Consider the following 23,390-nt stretch of genomic DNA (forward strand, 5'->3'; position numbering starts at 1 on the left):
CACAACATTTGCCTTCAAATTGTTGTGTAATTGGAGAGTAAAGTAGCAGAAAATGGAAATACTCAACATTGTCCTTGTTTACAGGCCTTGAGTAGATATACTTAGTTACATTCCATCACTGAACTTATTATTGATATTAAAATGCACCAATTCAGTCAAACTATCGGTGATTATTTTCATTATCTGTGACATAATGTTGCTGATCGCTGGAAATAAAAAATAAAAAGTCATTTTTGTCGCTGCATATTTTATTTCCCCTCCTCTGATCACACGCACACACACACACACACACACACACACACACACACACACACACACACACACACACACACACACACACACACACACACCGGGCGGCAGGTGTCAGCAGAACACACCCTTCAGCGCAGGTATGCAGCTCTGCCGCTCCTCCGCCCTGCAGACTGCGCCTCGCCCGGGCGGTGCAGCTGAGCTGAGAGGACTGTCGGTATTACGGCTCAGGTCCTCTTGGTGACGCTCTGCTGACATCACTCTGATAGTCCCCGCTCAGCCCTCCCGCATCAGACGCACGGAGCTCCGCCGGCTCTCTCTCACACTCCGTCCGTCCGCACTTTGTTTCCATTTCGCTCCTCTTCGCCGCGGCCAAGACGCACCACCACCACCACCGCCACCACAGCAGCAGCAGCAGCAGCAGCAGCCGCGGGCTACCTGTGCGCACTGCGGCCGGCCCACACGGGGAGGGGTTTGACTCTTCCTGTCATTAACACACTGCGAGGACGGGAGAGACAGAAACTAAACACGGTCCAGGGGGACGGACGCGCAGAGGCAGCGGGGAAAAGAACAAACCGCAACTTGGCTGATTTCAACCCGGGCGGTCTGAACTGAACTCCCAAGTTTTCTCGGCCGATCGCAGAAGGAATAACTAGGAGCGCGGCTGCCCGTCACAGCGCTGTTGTGGATATTTACGTCCACCTTGTCTCCTGTTTAGAAGAATGGCGAGAGATTACGCAGCACGCTGTCCGGTCTCTCCGGTGAGGAACACTTGGCTGGTGGCGGCAGCGATCCTCCTCGCAGCTCAAGGTAAGAACAGAAAAACCGAGCCGAGCGGTGTTGTGACCGGAGCCCGCTCGGTTCTCCTGCACTCCAGGCACCGTGCGCCCGGAGTGCGGGCGGTCTCCAGCCGCGCCTCCAGCGCCTCTCCCGCATGTTTCGCTGTCATGTCCGCCCTGGCTGCCGTCGGGTGGACACTGAGACCTGAACTAAAAGTTTATTGTCGAGGCACACTGTGAAATCTGTGCTTGCGGTGTCGCTACGCCATGATACCGCGAGGTGTGGCTCTCCTGGTTTGTGGTTTTTGTCCTAATTCCTCGCAGCTTCAGACGGCAGGTGACTGTTGAGGAAACCTAATCCCCCCCTGAGCCTCTACAAACCCTCCCAGCGCGGCTGACCTGTAATCTGTGTTTACCTGTTGGAAAGTGTCTGGGCGCAATCACAGGTCTGATCACTAACCATTAGAATAATGGCAGAAACGGGTCCCCATTGTGCGGAGCAACAGGGTGTTGATGGGAAACACGGTGTCTGCAGGAGAGGAGACGTGCTCGGCCGCTGCTCCTCAGCTGAGAGGCGCTAATGAATATCCAGAACAGTGATCACACACCATAACTGCACAAGTGTTACAGTAGAAACAGCTTACATCTGTACCTGGATGATGCATGTTAATGAGAATTATGACACATTTACTGACATGCTGGTTGTAAAGGAGGCTCTGTGGTCTGGTGGTCACCCCCCCTTAAAAAATCAGCCTCTTGGTTCAAACCTGGCATCCGGTTGGTTGGTGTATTGGTTGGTTGGTTGGAGCCTCTCTGTGTGGAGCTCCTACGCTCCCCATCAGTCTGTGAAGGGTTCCTGCCAGGTTCCTCCCACAGTCCAAAGATGCGCCAGTTCGGTCAACTTGTGGCTCTAAATTGCACGAAGGGGTCGATGTCAGAGTGCAATGTTGCCCTGTGATGAACCGGCAACCTGTCCAGGGTGCAGCTCGCCTCTCGGCCAGTGACGGCTGGGGTCGACTTCAGCAGCCTGCAAAGCACAAAATAGATGGAGGGTTAATGGAGGCACATATTTAAGATTTTTACTTTTAACATAAATAAACATTACGAACACTCAAAATATCATATTAGTGAAAATGTAAAAAAAAAACCAAAAACCTGTCACTGTATCTCGCTAAAACGTTACTTTCAGGGTTGTTGTGTCTTATATTAAAAGTCCAATTTGTAAGAAAGTAGATTTTTGAGCCTCAGTCTTAACAGTGACCCTTTGTGATGACCTTTGACCTGACCTGCAATCCCAATGTAAGCTCAAAAATCAAGTTTTTTTTCTCAAACTAGACCCTTCATTTGACCAGAAATTAGACACATCTACAGCGAAAGATTTGGAGCTTTTCAGTGAGTAAAGTATGGATGCAGCAAATAGAAAATAAAAGTTAAAAATAGCCCAGGCTGTGGTTTTCATTTGCATATCGGCCGGTGTGCACTGGTGCAGACGTATCTGGGGTGATCACACGTTAGCAGATGAGTTGACCCTGCTGAGGCGAGTGTAGCACAGCTGTAAACTTACCGTCAAGTGATGCAAGCACAATGCAAGACAATGTGCTAATGTAACAGAGTCACCTTAAGAGATAAAAATACCCGCATTTATGCACGTTCGCTTATTTTGAGCGGCACAGGAAGCACACTGTGCTCAGCATCTCCGTCGCGGCTCCGCGGGTTCGTCGCCATAAAGTTTAAAAAGAACATAACGAACTGTTCTGACGCTAAGTTATCGTCGATGCCAGGAATAACATTTCTCAGAACTCACTAATGGAGACACTTAAATGGAATACTGTGGGATTATTACACATAAATAAAAAGGAAGTATCAATAAACTTGGTGGTGATTGCCATGGCAACAATTTATGCTCCTATAAGGACATCACAGTGATAGATTCAGAGATAACTGTAACCACAAGCTATAATAACCGCACTGAAATGCACCGCTGGGTAACGCAGACATGCTCTAACTCCCAGCAGAAACAATTGCCACAGTCGTTTTTTTTTTTTTTTTTTTCCCCTTCTCCCTCCCCATCTGGGACCGGCTACAAAATTCATAACAGCAGGCAGTCAGGCTACAGCGATCGGCATAAAAATCTGTGAACCCACTCTGTCAGCACGAATCTGTCAGCCTGTTGTTCTCACCTGGGTGTAACTAGTATCATCTGTCAGAGCCGTCACCGAGGAAAAGAAGAAGATGGGTCATTATGGAGCCGCTCGACGAGTCGCCTCGTGTGTCGTCACGCCTCGGAGACGAGATCAGAGCTAATGGGAGGGCGAGTTATTTCAGGGCTGTGAGCCACGGGGTTAGCACTTCGCGTTTCTCCGTAGCATCTGTTGCTTAATAGGTGACAATGGGAATTTTTTGATTTGGTAACTTGAGTTTGCACGGCAGGAGGAAGATGATGGGAATTGGCCTTGCGATGACGTTCTTTATCTGGGTGCATAATTAGGGAGATGTAAGCCACAGGAACAGGGAAAGCCCCGGTGTAAAGGCGCGGAAATGAGGACTCCAGTGCCGGAGACCTCGGTGCTGTAAGCCACGCAGCGCCGGTTGGTGTGAGGATGACAGATACTCAGCTGAGACTCTGCTACATCGGGCCAGCGCCGTTAGAAAGCTGTCAGATTGTCACGACAGTATCCCCACAGGTTATGAATTAATTTGAACGTGCAACAACACAACTGTCTCCTCGCAGGAAGAGGAAAAAACTCCACACTCGCATTTGGGCTACTTAGGCGGTGAGTTACCGAAACTGAGTGCACAAGCAGAAGCTCCATCCACCAAGTTTCTCCTGATGTGTTGTGCAAACAGTTCGAGACCAGGTTGTGTCCGCAGCTCGACGATCAGCATGTTTTATATGCTGCGGAAAAATAAACAAGAACGGTGGAAAAAAAGGGGTCAACGGCCGCGGTGAAACTTTAACCGTGATGTTGGAAGAGCTGTGCTTAACCTTCACTGAATCAGGCAGAATAGAGTTGAGAGGGTATCATTCCACGGCAATGATAATTAAGTCACTTCAGGTGTGCCCCCCCCTCCCCGGGCTCGTCTCTTTGGGCCCGATCCTGCACCGAAATGTCAATGATGATGAGTCCCCTCGACGGCTCGGTGGAGACGAAGGGCTGATTAGCTTATCACTTGGAGAGCAGGCGGCCGATGATTATCGCCCTCAGAGCAGCGCGGCCTGATTATCGAGAGCTCTTATTAATGACTCATCAGCAGCCTCGCGTTGCTGCACCATGTTGCTGTTTACATAGTTGTGTAGCCGGCGCCGCAGCTCCGGTATGGATCCGTGCCGGGTTTTCATCCATCTGGGAGCCGGAGCAGTCAGGCACCCACCTGCCTCGCTGCCTTTGAGCCCGAATCAACCAACTGCTTTTAGTCCCCGACTTGAGTGGTTGCAGGCGAAAAAAAAAAAAGAAGACAAATTTCGCATTAATTGAATATCCACTGGTGTAGCATCTGCTGCATTTTAAATTACAAAATCATGAGGAACATCGGGTTTGACTGCTGTAATTTCTGAAAGCATCCGCAGCTTCACAACGAGCGACTTCACAACGAGCGACTTCAAGGCATTCATCTGTGAGCTGCCCAGTTGTGTGCTTTTGGCCTGTGGGGCAGGAGCACAATCATTTGAATTATTTTTTTTTTGTCTTTGCAGGATGCTTTAGTTGATTAATTATTAGAACAAGCCTTGAGGCTGAAAATCTCCCGTTATTTCAAAAGCAAAAGGGCAGTTTGAATAAAAATGCCTGTAATTTTCTCAATTTAATGAACAGATTTTTCTCACTTTGCATAAATCCTGCTTTAACCCCGCGCAGTCTCCTGACCGCGGGGTAGAAAATGATTTAAAGTCTCCACCATCTTTAAAAATCCAGCCCGTTGTGCAGAGGTCCCGCTTCCACTGTGGCTGATGGCAGATAGACTAAATGTCAAGGAGTGTGTCAAGTGATCGTGTGTGTGTGTTGGTGTGGAGAGGGTTGAGTGAGGGGTTGTCATTGTTGCCTTGAGAGTTGATCATAGGTATCATGACTGGGTTGAAATGTCAATGACCATGTGAGGCAGCTGGTGCTTCACAAGCGTCCATTTGTAAGGGCTTAATGATATGTTTCAGCCTAGAAAGCCTTTTATTTTTTGGGTTGTGAGCTTAATAAGAGACTTTGTATTCTGTATTTAAAAGCCATTAAAGCAGTAATTTGTACAATATGGCCAGAATTTTTAAAAAATGAACTGACATTATCAATCGACTTAGAGGAGAAACAGTGTTGAAGTCATATCAAAGGCATCTCAGCACTGTGAAGTTAGCAGCTAGCCCAGCTAACCCCAGCCCATCATGTCTAATAAATCCACTCTGTATTGCCAAGAGGCAACAGTACAATAGTTGGGAAAACAAAATGAAGAAATGAACCCCTGAAATGTCAAGAAATTAAATACTCTTGCTTCTATTTTCCTTAATAAAGAGACAGAACACAAAATACACCGTCTGAATTCAAGTTTCTCTATTTTACCGAACAAAGATGAGCTTAATTACCCTGTTAACTAATTCTAACTTGATATAAATGAAATGTAATTCACCAAAACAGTCCCGCTTCACGCCTCCCCAAAGTCATATTTCTGGTCCGAGCCTCTGTAAATCGCCTCCATACTGCAACCCTATTGTCAAAGGGACCAGTGTTGCTCTTGGACGCTGCGCTCGGTCCTGGTCCTGGTCCTGGTCCTGGTCCTGGTCCTGGTGTCCAGCTGTGTTCAGTCTCATGTCAGGCTCCTGAATCCAACGAATCCGGTCTAGACAAACTCTCGGGCCACTGGCTCCATGGCCAATTGAGCCATAAGCTAATTGGCTAACAGCTAGCTTGTAAAGAGCAGCCTCCGTAGGTTACTCTGGTCATCACTCTGCCCACATGGTTTTGGAACTTCCCTCAGGCCACATTTTATGAATTACACTCTTAACTTTAGAGTGCTGTAAAGGCAGACACGATGCAATAATTAAAATACAATTGCAATCACAGAAGAAAAAGCAGTGGTGAAGAGGTTCAATAAGCCGTCCAAGCAGAATGTGAGCATGAAATGATGAGCCTCTTAATTTAAGACCCGCTGTAGTTAAAAAAAAACAAGCTGCTGTCATGTGGAAGACCAGAAATGAGCCGTTTTTTCGGGTCCTGACCTGCAGCGCGAGGCTTGTTGGCCTTACACTCGTATGTTGATGGCTCCTCCTGCTGAGGCATGGGGTGATAATCATCCCCTCGAGAGCAGACCGCTGATGCTCACTGAGAGCGTATTAATGACTCACACCAACTCAAATGCTGGGGGCTGTTAGTGTTTAGGCCGATTTGTTTGTCATTGTCGGGGCTGCCATGTGTGGTGGAGACTCTCACCCAGAAAAGCACAAAACTGAGTCCTGCTGCAGCGAGGAGGGAACGTCTTCCTGCTCAGCCCTGTTCACTCATTGACTGACAGATCTGAACACGGTGTTGCATCACATACGCTGTGGTGTGTTTGTCTGCATTAATGTTTGAATTGGTTTTCTCTCTTAATTTTGGCCCCTGGGTCTTTCTTATTGATCGGGGATTCAAATGTTAATGATTTCCCACCATGGTTGTGGGCTGCTGAAGGATGGACTGCTGACTTTGTATTGCAGAGTCTTGCATAATGCTGTTTGCTTGTTGTGTACAGTTGGAGAATTGTTGATGCTTTTTTTTTTTTTTTTTTTTTTCAAGCAGCGCTCACAGGCTGAGGTAGACACTGGTGCAGTTGGTCACCCGGAGATTGGGAACAGGTTGTCATGGATTTGGCTTTTGTGGAGGAGACAATTTCACATCCCTTTGTTGTGCGCTGTGTGTATGTCTTTGTGTGGACCTTTTAAAAAAAAGAAAAAAAAAGAAAAGGAGAGAGTGTAGTAATTAGGTGGGAGAGGTTGGACTCTGGGTTGCTGTCAGAAGCTCCATCAGTCCGGCTTGCAGAGACTCCAGGAGGCAGGTTTTTATTCATCACTCTGTCTGCCAAGAGCCGGCGAGAATGTGCCTCCACTTGGTCAGCGTTTTCCCCCCCCCACTTTTTTTTAATTCCACTTCAGAGGAAAACGGTTACTAAGCAAATTCCAGATCACATTTCTAGAAATAAACCGTATCATGGCTAACACCTTGGCACTCCTTAGTGATTCCTCAGCAAACAGGTGTCCGTGAGAAGAGGGATTACGGAGCGTAGAAACAGGAACGGGGCCATGAATCACAATGGAGCCGGTCCAAGGATGGCCAGGTTTCTGCTTTCAGCTCTCACCTCGTCGTCAATGCTTTCGCAGATCACTCACAAACGGACACACGAGCCTTTCCCGCCTTCCACGCGCGCACACACAAGATCAATGTGGCCACCCTGCCAAGTTTGACTTTTACAGCCATGCAACTTAGAGCCAGCCTTTCATACCCGGCTCAGTCTTTCATTTTCCTATTCTTTTATTCGCCCATTCTTTCTCCGTCAGTCTTATTCTCTCGCCCTCTCTTTCGCTCTCATTCTTTTGCTCACGACCCTATTTTCAGCTGGCCTGGCAGGCTGCCGCTCCGTGGCGGCTCCCAAGCGAGGGACCCTTTGTTGAAACAGCTTTTGGTGGAATTAAAAAGGGTGCCAGCACACTCCCCACTCCCCCCTCACACACACCCCCACCCTCCCTTTTCCGCCCTCCGTCCACTCCGCTGCCGCTTAGTTCTTCTCAGCCTCATTGTTTAGAGAGAGAGGGAGCTGGAGGGGGTAAGAGAGAGCGAGAGGGGGGTGAAAATGTGTGAAAATGTTTAGACAAGCTTTCCTACTCTGTCTCCAGTCTGTCCCGAGCTCGCCTCGTCCACGCCGTCCATCCGATCCTTCTGTTCAGTCACTGTTTCCTCTCCAGATACAGTCTGCTGTGACAAAATGGAAATTACTTTCACCGTCTGTGTGGGAGTACAGCCGTGGGTCAGGCTGTGACGTGCCTTTGTGACATTTCTCCTTGTGCCCATGTGGGCAATTAATGACCACACGAATACTGTTCCCTTCACTAACGGAGCCTTTAGCTGGGGATTTTTTCCTACTGAGAAAACTCAAGGAAAACTCAAGAACCAAAACTCGGATCATGTTGGGAATAATGAAACCTGTTGGAGAGCCTTTACCGCAGCAGCGCTGATGGCGGTGAAATTCACATAGGGCGCCAGGTGCAAAGATAATAGAGCGAGATGATATGCAAGGCGAGGTGTCGCAATTTTGACTCGAAATCCAAAATCGATTTCAGTTCATCCGAATCAAAAGGCAGTGTTTGCGACAGAAGAAGCCCTTCAAAGGCGACACAGCCAGCTCACCGGCCGCCTGCAGCTGTGCTTTCACTTTTGTGCAAGAAGACAATCAACCGACTGGTACAAAATGACTCCGAGAGCGTCGGAGAGGTTTCAGGGATCCTTAATTGATTCCCTTGAGGAGAGGGCTTACTCATGGGGGAAGAACTGAATTGAGCTAATTACGCTGCCCTCACTGATTTTACTTTGGGAAGATAGTTTACTCGGGACAGATGTGAGAAACTTTATTTTTGGCGAGGAGCATTTGAGTTTGCCTCCCTCAAACCTGCTGGAAGCCAACATGATAGAAAAACACCGCCGAGTCAAAGTGTGGAAAATACCCCCAAGAACTTAAATCTGTAAATAGCAACTGTCAGTGCATTGAACCAGTCATCGATTGATCTTTACAAATACACATTCCAGACTAGCCATCAAGCACAGCCGGCAAAAGCAGCCGTTTTTTTAAAAATAGAATAAGATCGTGACCTTTTTCAAGCAAAAGTCAAGCTGGTTTGTGGATTTGGAGGATTGTGTAACCTCCTGACACAAAGTGATTAGCTATCACCTGGCTGTTAAAGGTTAAAATGGCCTCACTGTCAAGGTCACCAGATCACTCCTGGTGTTAGTCTGTGTTTAACTGGACTGGGCTGTCCAAAACTCAAATCTGAATAGGATCAGCTTCACAAGAGGAAGTAGGATTAAATTCATTGCCAATGTGTATTTGATTGCATTAAACTGTGAACATATAACTGTAAATTTTGAAGTACCATGCTGTCAAAAGTTCATTTTTAGTGGCGTTTGTGTAACCACCCTTAAATCCCCATTAACGGTTTCTGTCAGAAAGTGAAAAGTGAAAGCTCTTCCTGCTCCTGGGGGACGTACAGGTCACAGAAAGCCAGTAAGATAAAAATAAAGTTAATTTCCTGCCCTGTATCAAGTGCTAGTACTAGAAAAGGCCAGGCTATTGTCAATTGTCTTTAAAATGTGCCTGCATTGCTATTCCGAGACCCATTTTCCATTGAAGCCTTTCGTAGCAGATTTTCTTTGTCATTATTTATCTTCAGCTAAAACTTTATTTTTTACCATCCAGCCCCGTTGAGAACCAAGTGGCCTTTGTCTGACCCCGCCTCAGAATCCTTTTTGTCTTCGACCACAAAATACTAACCGGCTCTACCTTATCTGAATTTCATAACTCATAACACAAAGCAACAAAACACGGAGAAAAGGTAACGTCTTCTTCCGAGTGAATGAAGAAACTCAACACCTCACCGAAGTAATGCAAATGGAATTGGGAAAGAATGGAGAGAGCATCGATTTATCTCTGCTCCCCCGTCCATAAATAACCGTCCTGCTCTGCGCAGCCTGGAGACTGTTAGCAACAGGTTGTGGAGGTCAGCAGAGAGAGAGGGACTCTGTCTGTATCGATGAAATGTTAAAATGAAACGGGGCCAAAGACAGGATCTGAGTGCAGCTAACAGTCTGGCTCTTCTCTCACCTCTCTTAGCGTCCTTGGCTGCTTCAATATCATCTCCTAAATTGACTGCATCGCCTCTCGGTGCACGTACGTGTGCATGCGCGTGTCGATAGCGATCGCCTTGATCGACTGCGTCCGCTCTGACAGTGCTGCTCCTCATTTGCATAACGCAAGCCAACAGCTCTCCTCCTTACCCTGTTCACAAGCGGCCACTGTTCACGCAGCAGCACATTTGAATGCGAGTCACGCGCACATTAAAAAAGAATACCGGCGTCATTTAGAGTTACAGCCCATTTACTACCGCCTCTGTCTCGTACGCTGTCCCCAATCATTCTGAAATGCTTGCCATGTGTAATTAGATCATGTTTTTTTTCTTCATATTCTGATATACAGGCACCGTGGTTATGAATGCCGTCCTGGCAAACAGAGCAACCACGTGTAAAGAAGACATAGACGTGTGAATTAAGTTTGTCAGGCTGCTTGGTTTTTTTTTTTTTTTCAGGGATTGTTTCCTGGCTGAATACCTCGTCTTCCTGCGGGTGTCATGTGACTGACAGGAAACAGACTGTTGGGAAAGGCTTGTCTACATTTGATATTAACAATAAAGACAAGGGTTCCTGTCTGCCTTGATGCATGTTCTGGTCCAGAGGCTAGGGACTGACACGAGAACCACCAGACTCATTTCACAAGAATATAGAACAGAGGACAATTGACACAACCGGCTGTGACATTTGTCACAATCCTTAATTTTTATGTTATACTTTTGTCAAAAACTGAAAGGGGAGCTCCACCAAATTAACACAACCAAGTCTGTTCTTGGACAGTTGTATAAACCCCATCTTGGGTAAAGAAGTGAGCTCATGAGGCTTCTATGAGCTGCTACCCCACCTGAATCTCCAGCTGTCCAAACTGTCAGCATTGGAGTTGCATTCTGGGTGATGTAGGCACCTGGTTTTGACAAGGAAGAAGAATGTGAAAGTTGGTAAGGATATCTCTGGTTCTTTGGCAGCAATTTGCATACATGCGACAAGTTGTTTGGTCGAAGTCTTAAGCGATGTCCATTCATTTCTCTCGGGAAAGTCTAGTCCCAAGTCATTTCAGTGATCATGCCTCAAGTCACGAGTCTTTGACCTCCAAGTCCAAGTCAAATCTCGAGTCATCAAAATAGTGACTCTAGTTGACTGAAACAGGAATAAAAACAACATTTTTGGCTGTGGAGTTGGAAAGAAGTGAGCTGCTCAGACCTGATTCACTGAGTAAAGATTGGAGCTGCGTTGTCGGTACTGAAGGCTTCAGGTTTTTGACAAGGAGGAAGAACACGGTGAATAAAAAGGAGGACATCTCTGGCATCCGTTCTCATCATTTTTGGACTGCAGCGTGAGTTTGATAGTTTGAGAGGAATGGAATGCTAAATTGGTGGAAAAACTATTTTATCCACCTGTTCTTCCAGCTTCCAGGGCCAGTGTTTCCCACACGTTGACTTTACTCGGGTAGAATAAAGGCTGCCCAAGGACATTTGGCAGCAGAAATTTTATAATTTAAAATAGTTTTATCCATCTGAGGGAACAGTGAACCATCCGTGATCAACTAACCAGTCAACATGCTCCCCTCTCCACTCATTCTCTCTACTGACAATCACACAGGCTGCAGAGAGAGAGATGTTCTCTGGTGTTACATCCCTCTTGAAAACACACTGATTTATTGTAGGCCTACTTAAGCCATTGTGTCATAAAAGCCTGTAAGTGCACCTGGTTGGTGCAGTGTCATTCCGTACATTGCCACGCTGGTGTCAGTTGTTTTTCCAGAGGCTACATCATTAACAACAAGCTTCCTCTGCACGCGCTGCAGCTGCTATTGTCAAAAGGAATTACCGGTGAAAGAAATCCACAATGCGAAGTTGTTTTTTTTCAGCAGAGCAGACACACAGAAACAGAAACAGAAAGGGGCGAGGCAAGCCGGAGTGTGTACAAGTGTGTTTTATAACAGTTAATCTGCTGATGACTTCAATGATTCATTCATTGTTTAGTCCAGGGGTCATCAACCTTTTTGAGACGGAGACGTGGAGGGAAACTTGTTTCATACACCTGTCTAGTAAAGTGTACGTGTGGGAAACACTTAATAGGTTTCATGTATTAGAAGACAGTCCAGGTTTAAGGTGCCTTGTGGGTGACTCAAATGGTCAAGCGCCGTGCTGGCGACACTTTAGTCTGTAAAAGTCAAAAATATCGTCGAAATCACAATTTCTTAGAGCCCAATGTTTTCATATCGCTTCTTTTGTTGAACCCACAATCTGAAAGCCAAAGATTGTTTGTTTGTGTATTGTCATGTCATCATCATTGATTTTCAGGCGGCTACAAGAGGATCAGCTGCCACGCACCGGGGTTGTTGTCTAGCTGCTCAGGTGTTGGAAACTGATCGAGTCTTTCAGCAACAAACTGAAAGCCAAATTACGCGGAGACGTCTCTTTTACCTCACGTGGGAATATTTTACATATCTGGTGACTCACTGTGTCCTAGTTTACCCACGGTTTACCTTCCTCTCAGCTACACAGCACACAAACACAGATGTGCAGACAGGTTGCCCCTCCTCCCTCCCTCCACCTCTTCCTGGCGGTCGCTGTTAAACCTGATTAATTGCTTCCGTATCCCGCACTAATTCAGCTGTTGATTGAGAGATTCGGTGTGACAGCTGCAGTGCAGTGCTTTGTCTTTCTCCCTTTTTTCTTCTTTATCTTGACACCTCGCTACCTCGGCACTCTCCTAAAAACCGCTCTCTTACCTCGCGACCTTCCTGTTTCTAATCTGAAGCCGGGGGTCAGCACTCTCCTCACACAATTCATGGAGTGGCGTTTTCTCTCGTGAATACAGAATTTAGTTTTTTTCCTGACACAAAAGGTTGATGTTCTCTCGACATGGAAGTATTCAGTATTCCGGACATTTGGTCTCTTGGCAGCTGTCGATGGACGTTTTCATTTGCATGATAGAATTACAGAATTCCTTCAAAGGCAGGATTTTCAATTTTCGGCTTTAATAGTATATCATTGCCAAATGACTTGAGATATTGCCTGGTGCTTTTTCTATAGGCCCTGTGGGTTTTATTCTCACAGCTCATTTCATTATTTCTCTTCCCCGCTGCTCTTGATACATACTCAAACCCGTCTGTCAGCCAGGAGCATCTTTGGCTGGTTCTTTTCTTTATTTTTTTTTGTTTGTAGGAAGGGATCCAGTCCAAGGCCTCCTCAATTAGACCAAAATGAAAGTGCAAAACAGATTAGCGAGGCTCCTGCTTGTAAATAGCCACCGCCGAAACATCTGTCACCCTCGAAACTGCCGTGTGTCGTGAGGTTCAGGTCGGCTCGTCAGACGTCTTCGCTCAAATGTTACCAAAACAAAAGTCTCATTTATGGTGTGATTGAAATGATTCATACTCTTGGAATGAGCCTCAGTCGTGTAATCATTAGTGATACTGCAATAATAAACTGGAAGGAGGGGAGCAGAGTGTGTGTGTGTGTGTGTGTGTGTGTGTGTGTGTGTGTGAGATCTCATGACAAGCTCCCTCTGTTAGCTGCAGCCACAAAGCTGTGCTGGACTGTGTGACGGGTGAGGATGTGACTTATTGTGACAGACGCACACACACACACACACACACACACACGCACACACACACACACACACACACCTTCACCAAACCATCTTTTCCTCCCGTATCTTTGACATCTATTCCCAATAAAGCTTCTCTTCTCTTCTCTTCTCCTCTGTGGGATCAGAGCCAAGTGGCATGGTGGGGGATTAAGTCGCTCACATGTCGAAGCCCAAGAAATCGTTAATGACACGACGTCCTCTTCGGTGGCTCAAAAATTTCATTTGCAGATGACAACTGTCAAACCACCAGACTTGTGAACTCCTGCTCCACTCTCGGGAGGAAATGTTTGAAAAGATTATATTTTACAGGCTGTTCTGTTCTGAAATGACAAAGGCTGTCGCCACCTGAATGTTTTCTCCTCTGTGATCAAGGACCTCATCTACTTCACTGGTGAGGTAAAAGGGCTTACTCCGAGGACACTGTGTGGAACAGAGGCCGGTCGACAAAAACTGTTAAATCACGTTGGAGACAATGGAGGACGCTGTCTCTGTCCAACAAAAGGAGCAACTGTGTTATTATGAGCTCGGCAATTATGGCAGTAATCTGCTAATCTGCTTGCAGCGTTGCCTTAAAAAAATATGCATCCATCCATTTTCTAAACCGCTTATCGTGTTCAAGACTGCAGCGGCTGGAGCGTATCCCAGCATGCACACCGTGAGAGGAAGTACCCACCCTGATCTGGTCCCAAGGGGGAAACCCTGTGTCTGTCAGGTGGATGGAAACTGGAATATGAAATGTAAAGTCGAAAGAGCATCGGTATTTCAAAATGCTGAGTTATCTGACGTAATTTTTAGATACACTGCAGTCAGAGTACATCATGCAGCACGTTTCAACACAAAGGTTAAACTTGAGCGCTCATTAAAGGAGCTGTGGGGGGATTTTTGTAAACAAGAAAGTGTGTCTGAGGTCGAACAGACGCACTGAATTAATTTCTGTCCTCATCAAACATTTGTAAAGCTTATTTTTAAGAAGTGTGAATTGTTTGCGTCTACATCTGCTTTCAGGCTCCTTCTTCGCTGGCGGTGAGGTGTCACAGGTGTCATTATCTGCCAAACTATTCCAGCCAAAAACTGTGAATAAAATAAAATAAAAATGTCGCACCACTGTTCCTCCTGCTGTCATTAAAACCACAGCGTGTACTGTCATTTTAAGATGGAGTCCGCGGCTAAGAAGGTGAATCTCACTCAGCCGGCAGCTCGCCCCCTCCCTCCCTCGGTGTTTGTGCTTACCTCAAAAACCTCCATTAACTAAAGAGTTGGAACTGGAAAATAGAAAATGACTTTTGTGCTTGGGCCTCTGACCTATCCGCCCCCTCATCCCAGAGTCTATTTCCAGGCGTTGGGTCTTTTTTTTTTTTTTTTTCGAAGTGTGAGGATGATTTCTTAATCCCCGGGGATGCATCTGGGGATGGAAGTGAAATGTTTCAACTGTACCCACCCAGGGAGCGTCCTGATGGGTGGCAGACCGACGGCCCGGATTCCTGGCTGGACGGAGAGAAAAGAGACGCTAATGAGATGTGCGCTGCTCTTTCATGTGTGTCCTCTCCTCTTCCCGGCACGCCATTTTTTCTCGACTCTGCGGGTGTCGAAGCTATAAGCGTCTAGGTTTTCCGACCGCTGATGTACAAAGTGGCCATGCCCGAAAACTGAGATGTTAAATAGGTTCGGAATTAAATCAGGCTTTTTGTGGTATGAAAGGCTGCGTGAAGGGGAGCGCGTTAATGAGCTGGTTCGGAACATCACTCGTCCCTCGCAGTCGACAACAGCGTGAAACTGTGGCCGGAGGGACGGAGGACGGAGCGAGGGGAAGCCAAAAAGCTTTGATAGTCACGGAGCCAAACGCTAAAGCTGTGTTGAAATGAACCAAATCAGCAAACAGCCAAAATAATCGATTGATGACTCCAGCAGTGGAGTGAATCACCACATGTCTCTCCAAATGTTTTCTCTCACACAAATCCACCGTTTCAAACAAACCTTTGTTAAAGTTGATGCTACAAGATATATTTTGTTGGGTTGATGATGAGATATCTCGTCTGATAGTAAAATCTCATTAAAGTTGATGTGAAGATTTAAAAAAAATCCTCGTGGACCGACGCCCCATTAAATAATGAGATTAAGGCACCAAACTGGTTGATGTGCATGTTTTATGGACTTTTTAAAGCTCGCCATGCATTTTTAAATTGATTTCACAACTTCCAGGCGGCCATTATTTTTGTATTCTTTTTTATCACAGTATAAAAATCAATGTGGAGATACTTGAACCTGGCCGGAGCGAACATTCAGTCATTATTTTAGTCGTTCATTCTTTGGACCTGTCTGGTGCGGTCGTAACAAGTGCTGCTCAGAAAACAGTTTCCTTGTTTTGGAGTTTAAAGAAGGACACATGTCTGATGGTTGGTTGCCAAACGGAGAAACCTTTTCAACGCAGGAAGCTGCAAAAAGTCAGAATTATCATTTTCACAGCTTCTGTGTTCGCTTGTTTCTCGTCCTCTGGGTTTGATTTGTGTTTTTGTCGACAACGGAGCGTGTGTGTGTGTGTGTGTGTGTGTGTGTGTGTGTGTGTGTGTGTGTGTGTGTGTGTGTGTGTGTGTGTGTGTGTGTGTGTGTGTGTGTGTGTGTCCAGCACTTCCTGCAGCACAGCCCAAGGGTGGGGGAAGCTTTCCTGGGGTTAATTATCTCATGCAAGTTTCATATCGCTGCACGATCTCTTCCAGGCCAAACTGGCATGACTGAAACAGAACGACTGCAAATAAGATACTCATCGAATGATTTAGACAACAGTTGGTCATTAAATCGATGAAAGTTTGCCTAAAAAGAATCACAGCCCCATTAAATGTACGTGTGTTTTCATAGTCTTCAGTTGTTTGAATGGTTGGAAGTCCTGGTGCCGCCCCAGGCACTGTCAGTGGCCGAGTTGCATTGTGGGTAATGTAGGCTGTAGGTTATGAAAAGCTGGTCTGACATTGTACTCCGATAACTTGGACTCCAGGTGGATAGTTAAAGAATCAATACAGCAGAACCAGAGACATCACATTTTCTTTATCCACACATTCTCCTTCTTTTTCCAAACCTGGAGCCTACATTACCCACAATGCATCTCACCCACTATGTGATATCACTGGAGGCAGCTATCAGATTACCTGCAGCTTCCTGTAAACACACTTTGATGTGTGGTTACCCAAACACACTAACACAAATATAACTATACTTACCTGACAGGAAGTGATTACTTTTTAAAATGATGATCGCTGTGGTGAGAATAAAATGTGATTTTTGAGTCGTCGTGCAGTAAACTTCTGCACAGCAAACGTTAGCATTTTTAGAAAATTGAGTCGTACGGCGTTAAACTCCTGCCGTGATGGATTTCAAGTGTCATTTCTGTAAAATTAAAAATGCGTTGGATATAAAGTTCCCAGCTGATTGTCTGTCCGCTCAAACTGGCTCACACGGGAGGCAATCAAAGCGACCAGATTATCATTGCTCCATTACAACTCACTTGGTTTGAGATGATAGTGAGCGTTATGTAATTGCTTGTAAGAACTAAAACGCGCCGAGCATGATGGGTTAAATGCCAATTAGCGTGGCGCGTGTTGGTCCGGAGGCAGCCAGGCGGTGCGGAGGGGGGGAACCATTTGCTGGCTGTAACCTGAAGCGGTTCAGAGCTCTGGGTCCACTCAGCATTTGACTTGACAGGACTGGCTGAACTGTCATCCTGTTACTGCTATTCCTGGTTCTGTGTTTTTTTTCCCCCTCTCTTTTAGTGGATGCTGAGCTTAGTGCGCCGTGACAACTCACACTCTCTGTTGAGTGTCAGCGCACTGGCCTCTTTCTTCCTGCAACGGCGAGAGCGAGCGAGCGAGGACGGGAGGATTTGAATGCCCTGAAGAGAGGAGCGTGAAGGGTCCCAACCTTCCCTCCGCCCTGCCCTCTCCTCCTCGCTCTCCTCCTCCGCTCTTCTCGCGCTCATGTTTTATTCCCAGAGTGTGAGCGTCGAGGCATTTAGGGCGGCCGATCGAAGTCGGTCATACATGTGCATTTTTCCTCACACACACACACACACACACACACACACACACACACACACACACACACACACACACACACACACACACACACACACACACACACTCAGCCTGGTGGAACCACTCAATGGCGGCCCCCTGACAGCTATCCAGTCACAGTCTCCTCTTGCAGAAAACAGATGAAAGCTGTTTTTTTAAAGTCTTTTCCCATGTCATCTCTCTCAACTGTCGTTTTGTTCCCTCTGGCAGTGCGATCTGTGGGTGTTGGCAGGATGCATGTGTGTGTGTATGTCTTACTATATATGTTGGCACACATGCCCGGGATCTTTACTTAATATTTGTGCGGATATGTGGATGATGGAGTGTGACAGAGCGGCTGACTCACCGTCTGTGTACCTGTTTAAAGTCGTGGGCTGCCGCAGTGAAACGGCTGAATGCTTAACATCGTGTGTTTATGTGTAGGCTGCCATATTTTGGGAGGCTAACCCAGATGCTAGCATTTACCTCAACAAAAAGCCTGTGAGGTTTGAAGACACGTGGCAAACACAATTTTATGATTCTTACATGTTTTGTTCAGCAAGATTCTTAGATTTAAGAAATGTTCAAGTTGGAAAATCCAAATAGTTTCCAGCTAAATTCAGACGGACTAGCGAGTAGAGGAGTCGCTTGTGCTTGGTGTGTTGAGGTCTGTAGTCTCATTTAGCTTTGTAACACTTTTAAATTCACACTCGGGGTATCTAAAATAAAACGTGTAAACCTCTTAGTTTCTGTCAACCACCGCATTTATTTCAGGCATTTACCAGAAACCCCCCCACTGTCTTTGAGAAGCAGGAACTGGAGGTGCAGAATACAAACTTATTTCTGGGGTTTCGGGCCTCATTAGAACAGGGAGAACCGTCTGGTTAAGTTCAGAAACGCACATTGCCTTATCGGAATGCAGCCTGTAAAATCAGGAAAAGGACAAGACAAGTGAATCTGATATGAGTTATGGTTTCATATCACGATCATACTGTAATAAAACTATATCGCCCAGCGCATAGTTCAGGCTGTGGTGCAGTGATTTTATGACGTCACCAGTTTCACTCCACTTTATCCCGTCTCTGGCTCCTCGCACTGTGTTCTCCCAAATAAAAGTTAAGAAAAAATGATGTTCAAAATCGTGACTGGCAGCTTTGCACCCACAGCTGCCTTGCCGCTGGGCCAAAAGGATGACTGACACGGACTCCTCCTCCTCTTCCTCCTCTTCGTCTCCTACGTCTGCGCGGCTAGTTAGCTGATTGGCAGCAAAGCCACCAGTAGAAGGATTATTGTCACACAGATGTGAACCCTCCTGCTCCTCCTGTCATGTGCTTAGTGTAACACACCCGATGAGGGAAAAAAAGGGGCGTCATTTTCCAATTTAGCACCACAGACGGGATTAATTATGAGCTTTAATCAGTCCGTCATCACCAACATAATACAGACAAGTGTAGACACTGCCGTCCCGGACACACACACACACACACACACACACATACACACGTAAGTGATAGCTGCTGACATTTTGTCGCCACAGATTGCTAATTAAATGAGATGTGATCGTACATGGCAGCTTTCTCATTTTTGGCATCAGAATTGTTTGACCTCCAGGAGACTGCTCGGGACACGCTCAGCCGGTCGTGACGCAGGCCGGTCAGCCGTCACAAAACTGAATAGATCAAAATGATTTAAATCCTCTGTCTGTTTCCATGTGACACGCGCGCCGAGGAGAAGCAAGCCGCGACGCTGGCCTCCGAGCGGCACTGAACAGGTCGGTGGGTATGAAAAGAAGGTAGCACAGAGAATGGCATCCGCATTGAGAATTAATTAGCCCCGGCGACGTATTTGGAGCGAGGCAGGACAAAGAGGAGGAATTAAGCAAGAATGGGTTCTGACAGCAGCTGGTAAATAATCCAATAAATGATTGTGTGTTATGAAGACGCTCACACCAGCAGTGAAGATTAAAGGCAGAGCGGCGAGTCACTTCTGATTAATGAGAAGTGAGATTAATCAAGTCTGTCTCGTAAACGCACACAGGAACAGATGTTAACACGTGGACACACACACACACACACACACACACACACACACACACACACACACACACACACACACACGTGTGCATGCAGAACTACACAAACACACACTCCCAGTCAGTCAGTCAGTCCACACAGTAGTTTGAATTATTTACAATATGCAGGCGAGTCCTCCTCTATATGCAGGCTTGTATGTTTGTGTACAGGATGCATGTTTCTTGCAGGAAAGTGGGTCATCCTCACGTCGAGTCGACAGGAGGAAAATCTGTTCACCACCTGAGAGTTGGAATGTTTCTTGTTTGGCTTTACGTCGCTGTTTCACATCCAGGTTTTTCGTCCGACGCCAAAGCTGTTTCTCCACTTTTCCTTTCTGGGTTCTTGGAGGAATGGTTGCCGGGTGGGTCGGTGTTTTCCTTCGGTGTGTTATACAGGATATTGAAAGTTGAAAGTCTGCGCCAACGGGAGCTCCCCTCTCCCACAGAAAACACTGCTCCTCAAATGCCTCGTCAGCTCGTCCCTCCTTTAATGCGGTGACCTCTTGACATCATCATTTGCACAATTTATGCCTGTATTCATGATGCAGGGTGGTGACATGGTGAACAGTGCTGGCTCAGGCATATATCAGCTGACCAATCAGAGCAGACTGGGTATTTTTTGGGGGGGCTTAAAGAAACAGGAGCTAGAACAACCAGAACGGATGTAGTTTTTGAGCATTAAAGCATTTAAACCTATTTCAGTGGCAATAAAAAATTCAGTCATATTTCAGTATTTTCAAGCTGAAGGTCGATACAAGATATATGTATATATTCTGGTGTTTGTCGATTATAGATGTCACAAACACCTTTTATTAAACCAGACTGTGTTTTACGTCTACAAAATTTACATCTGCAAAACATGTACGTGAGAAATCACATCATATAAATAGAAGAGCTGCATGTTTCCCTTTTTTTTTTGCACATACCACTGTTGCTGCAGAGGTTGATGGTTTTGCAACACAGGCCACAAAACAGAAGTTTGAGATAATTTCAGTCAGTTTTTTAAATATCTTTTACGTATTCATTAATATTCCGTATATAGCATGAGCAAAGAGACAGAGAGAGTGTTACATACGGTGTTACATGTCTCATCTGTGAAATGCTGTAAAGTGATGCAGTGTGATTCACCTGACACGCAAACAACAACGCAAACCCTCACCTGAGACAAAAAACACACACATGCAGCACATCTCTAAATCTCACACGTGCTAACACTAGTTTCATTCTCGGCACTGACAGATTTCAGCGTAACACGTGCAACGTACAGGTCACACTATAGACTAATTAACAGGCTGATCTGAATACAGCTCAGCATTGCAGAGGAACTTGTTAATGAGTGAGGCGGAGCTGCTGGGAGGAGTGTGGGAAAGGTAACGCTTTGTGTCATGATAAACAGCACTGTGTCAAACTGCATTGAGTCTGAAAATAAGTCAATACAACAAAGCCGCCATACCACCCAGACCTGTAGCTCTTATAAAACATTCATGGTCACAACTCTGTAGTTTTTACCCAATCTGACTGGCTACATGTAATGAATAATAGCCAATCAATACTGAGGGCTGCAGTAGTTGAAATAAAATCACAATTTGCTGATCTGTTGCTGTAATGACGGAGGTGAAGGTGGTGTTTTTAAAAAAAAAAAAAAAATCAGTCGTTCACTTTGCTTGTTTTGCCGTCTGTGTTCTCACCGCGACTCTGCATCTTAAACAGCAACAACAGTAACTCAGTTTTGAAATATGATGGTTGAATCGCACGTTCAAAATTGCGTTTGGTGAATTGTGAGCATCACAAATCGACGATGTTCTCTTAGAGCTCTCGACTGGAGGACGCAGGGTTGTGTTTTGTGTTTTGTCTCTTCCGTTCGACTGAAAAGCTCGAGATGAGATCTCAGAAAAAGGTGTCACAGTTTTAGCCTCGCGGCTGCTTCACCCTTTGCCTCAGTGTGTCGGTGGTTTTAATGCTCGTGTGTGTCTCTCCTTGATTTCACCGTTTGCTTAATTTAGTTTGTCCTGCTGTCCTTGATCTGACCACAGATCAGTCTGTTTGTCTCGGATGATGCAGGCTGTGTGTGTGTGTGTGTGTGTGTGTGTGTGTTGTTGACTGCCAGCTGCAGTGGTCTGATCTCAGATCAATGCAGGTAACCACAGTAGCTGCCTTCACACATTCCATCACCATATATGGGCACCAGAGCACAACACAAATTAGCTTCAGGCTGCAGGCTTGTTTCGTGTCATCACTCTGCTCCCCTTCTTATAAACTCTTCCCTCGTTCCCTCTCTGACTCCCTCTCTCTCCTCTCCTTGTCATTTCATTTCCTCTTGTTTTTTTTTTTTTTTTACCTTTTCACTCATCCTCGCTGCTTTTTTCTCCTTTTGTATGCCATTCATCACCTCTGTCCTCCCTTTCCTGTCAATCCTCTCCTCTTCTGTCTCACCTCGACTCCCCATCCTCTGCCCCCCCTCCATTTATTATTCTTCTCTTCTCTTCTCTTCTCTTCTCTTCTCTTCTCTTCTCTTCTCTTCTCTTCTCTTCTCTTCTCTTCTCTTCTCTTCTCTTCTCTTCTCTTCTCTTCTCCCCATCATCGCCCTCCTCTCCTTCATTTGCCATTCATCACCCCTCTGCTCCCGCTCTTCCCGGTATTCTCCTCCTGTTTGCCAATCATCTTCCCTCCTCTTTTTTTTTTTCCATCTCTCATCTCACATGGCAATTCATATCCTCTCATCTCACCCCCCCCCCCCCTTTTTTTGACTCCTCCACTTCCTCTTCTTCCACTCAATCACTTCATCACTCCAGGTTTCCTCAAAGCTCTCAGCTGAACTTCCCCTCGCGTTTCACTCCACCTGTCTCCTTCTGAACCTTTGCAGACACTTTTCCTCACTCCAAAATCTCCCTGATCAAATAAAGAAGTCTGTCTTTTTCAGTGAATATCAAGAGAAACTTCTTTAGTGACAGCCGGGGTTGAAGGTAAAGGCAAATGTTTACTTTTCTAGTCCCCCTTTTTAACCGAGTAAGTGATGTGTGTCGTCAACACAGTGGCACTATTAAAGCGTCAGCTGGCCAGATGCTCTTGTTTTGAATTATTGATCTTGAAATTCACTTATCTGCTCTGTTCCAAAGCTGAGCCTGTTGGTCCGTTGTTGTCCTCTCTTCAAACAAAGCTCCAGATAGCACACAACATGTATTAACCTGAGCGCAACTGGCATCAATACAAACCCACTGAATATGACCGAACTGACCACGTCTTACAAAAGCGAGGACACTTTCTCATGTTTCATCGCAGACGAAGCAGCTGAACGTGGTTATTGCAAACTCTAGATTTCATTCAAAAACATAATAGTGCTTTGAGAGCTCGAACAGCAACACGTTGGGTTTATGGTGTAGTTAGGTTCAGGCTCAAAAGCCACAAACACGGCTGGAACTTAACATCTCCTTGAAAATGTCGTACAGATGTTGAAACGTGTGTAGATCAGTTGTTTCTTTCTTAGCTCACCTGATTTTGTTGCCATAAAGATGGCTGGAAATTGTCTTGATGTCTCCTTTTGAAAATAGTAAATGGTTTCACACTTACAAATGTTGAAACAGCCACAAACACGGCTTAAAAATATGCTGCGGTTTCGTGCTTACAAAACGTTCAAGCAGCTGTTTCACCCAGCTGCCACGTCTGTGCGCCTGCTGGCCTCAATTCAGCTCATAACCCTGAAAATGTGAATATGATACGACTCACATCCTGCTTTAGAAATGTTAATATGACTTTTACACTGTTTGACCAGTCGTGTTTTGTAGTCACCTGGTGAAGGTAAGTTTAATAT

The 23,390-nt window shown here is 45.9% G+C and overlaps 1 protein-coding gene across 5 annotated transcripts in view; it reads left to right on the top strand.

Moving 5' to 3' along the window:
- Nucleotides 1-278: 278 nt before the first annotated feature.
- Nucleotides 279-23,390, top strand: part of pvrl2l (PVR cell adhesion molecule related 2 like) — a 307,071-nt gene continuing 283,959 nt past the window's right edge. For 3 of the 5 annotated variants that reach the window (XM_037092450.1, XM_037092453.1, XM_037092452.1), the window contains exon 1: nt 279-1,059. In XM_037092450.1, the coding sequence (XP_036948345.1) occupies nt 972-1,059 (88 nt within the window). In that variant the 5' untranslated portion in view covers nt 279-971. The remainder of the gene's footprint in view (nt 1,060-23,390) is intronic. The other 2 variants (XM_037092449.1, XM_037092448.1) reach the window with 1 other exon arrangement.

Source organism: Acanthopagrus latus, chromosome 3, assembly GCF_904848185.1.
Source record: "Acanthopagrus latus isolate v.2019 chromosome 3, fAcaLat1.1, whole genome shotgun sequence".
Lineage (NCBI taxonomy): Eukaryota > Metazoa > Chordata > Actinopteri > Spariformes > Sparidae > Acanthopagrus > Acanthopagrus latus.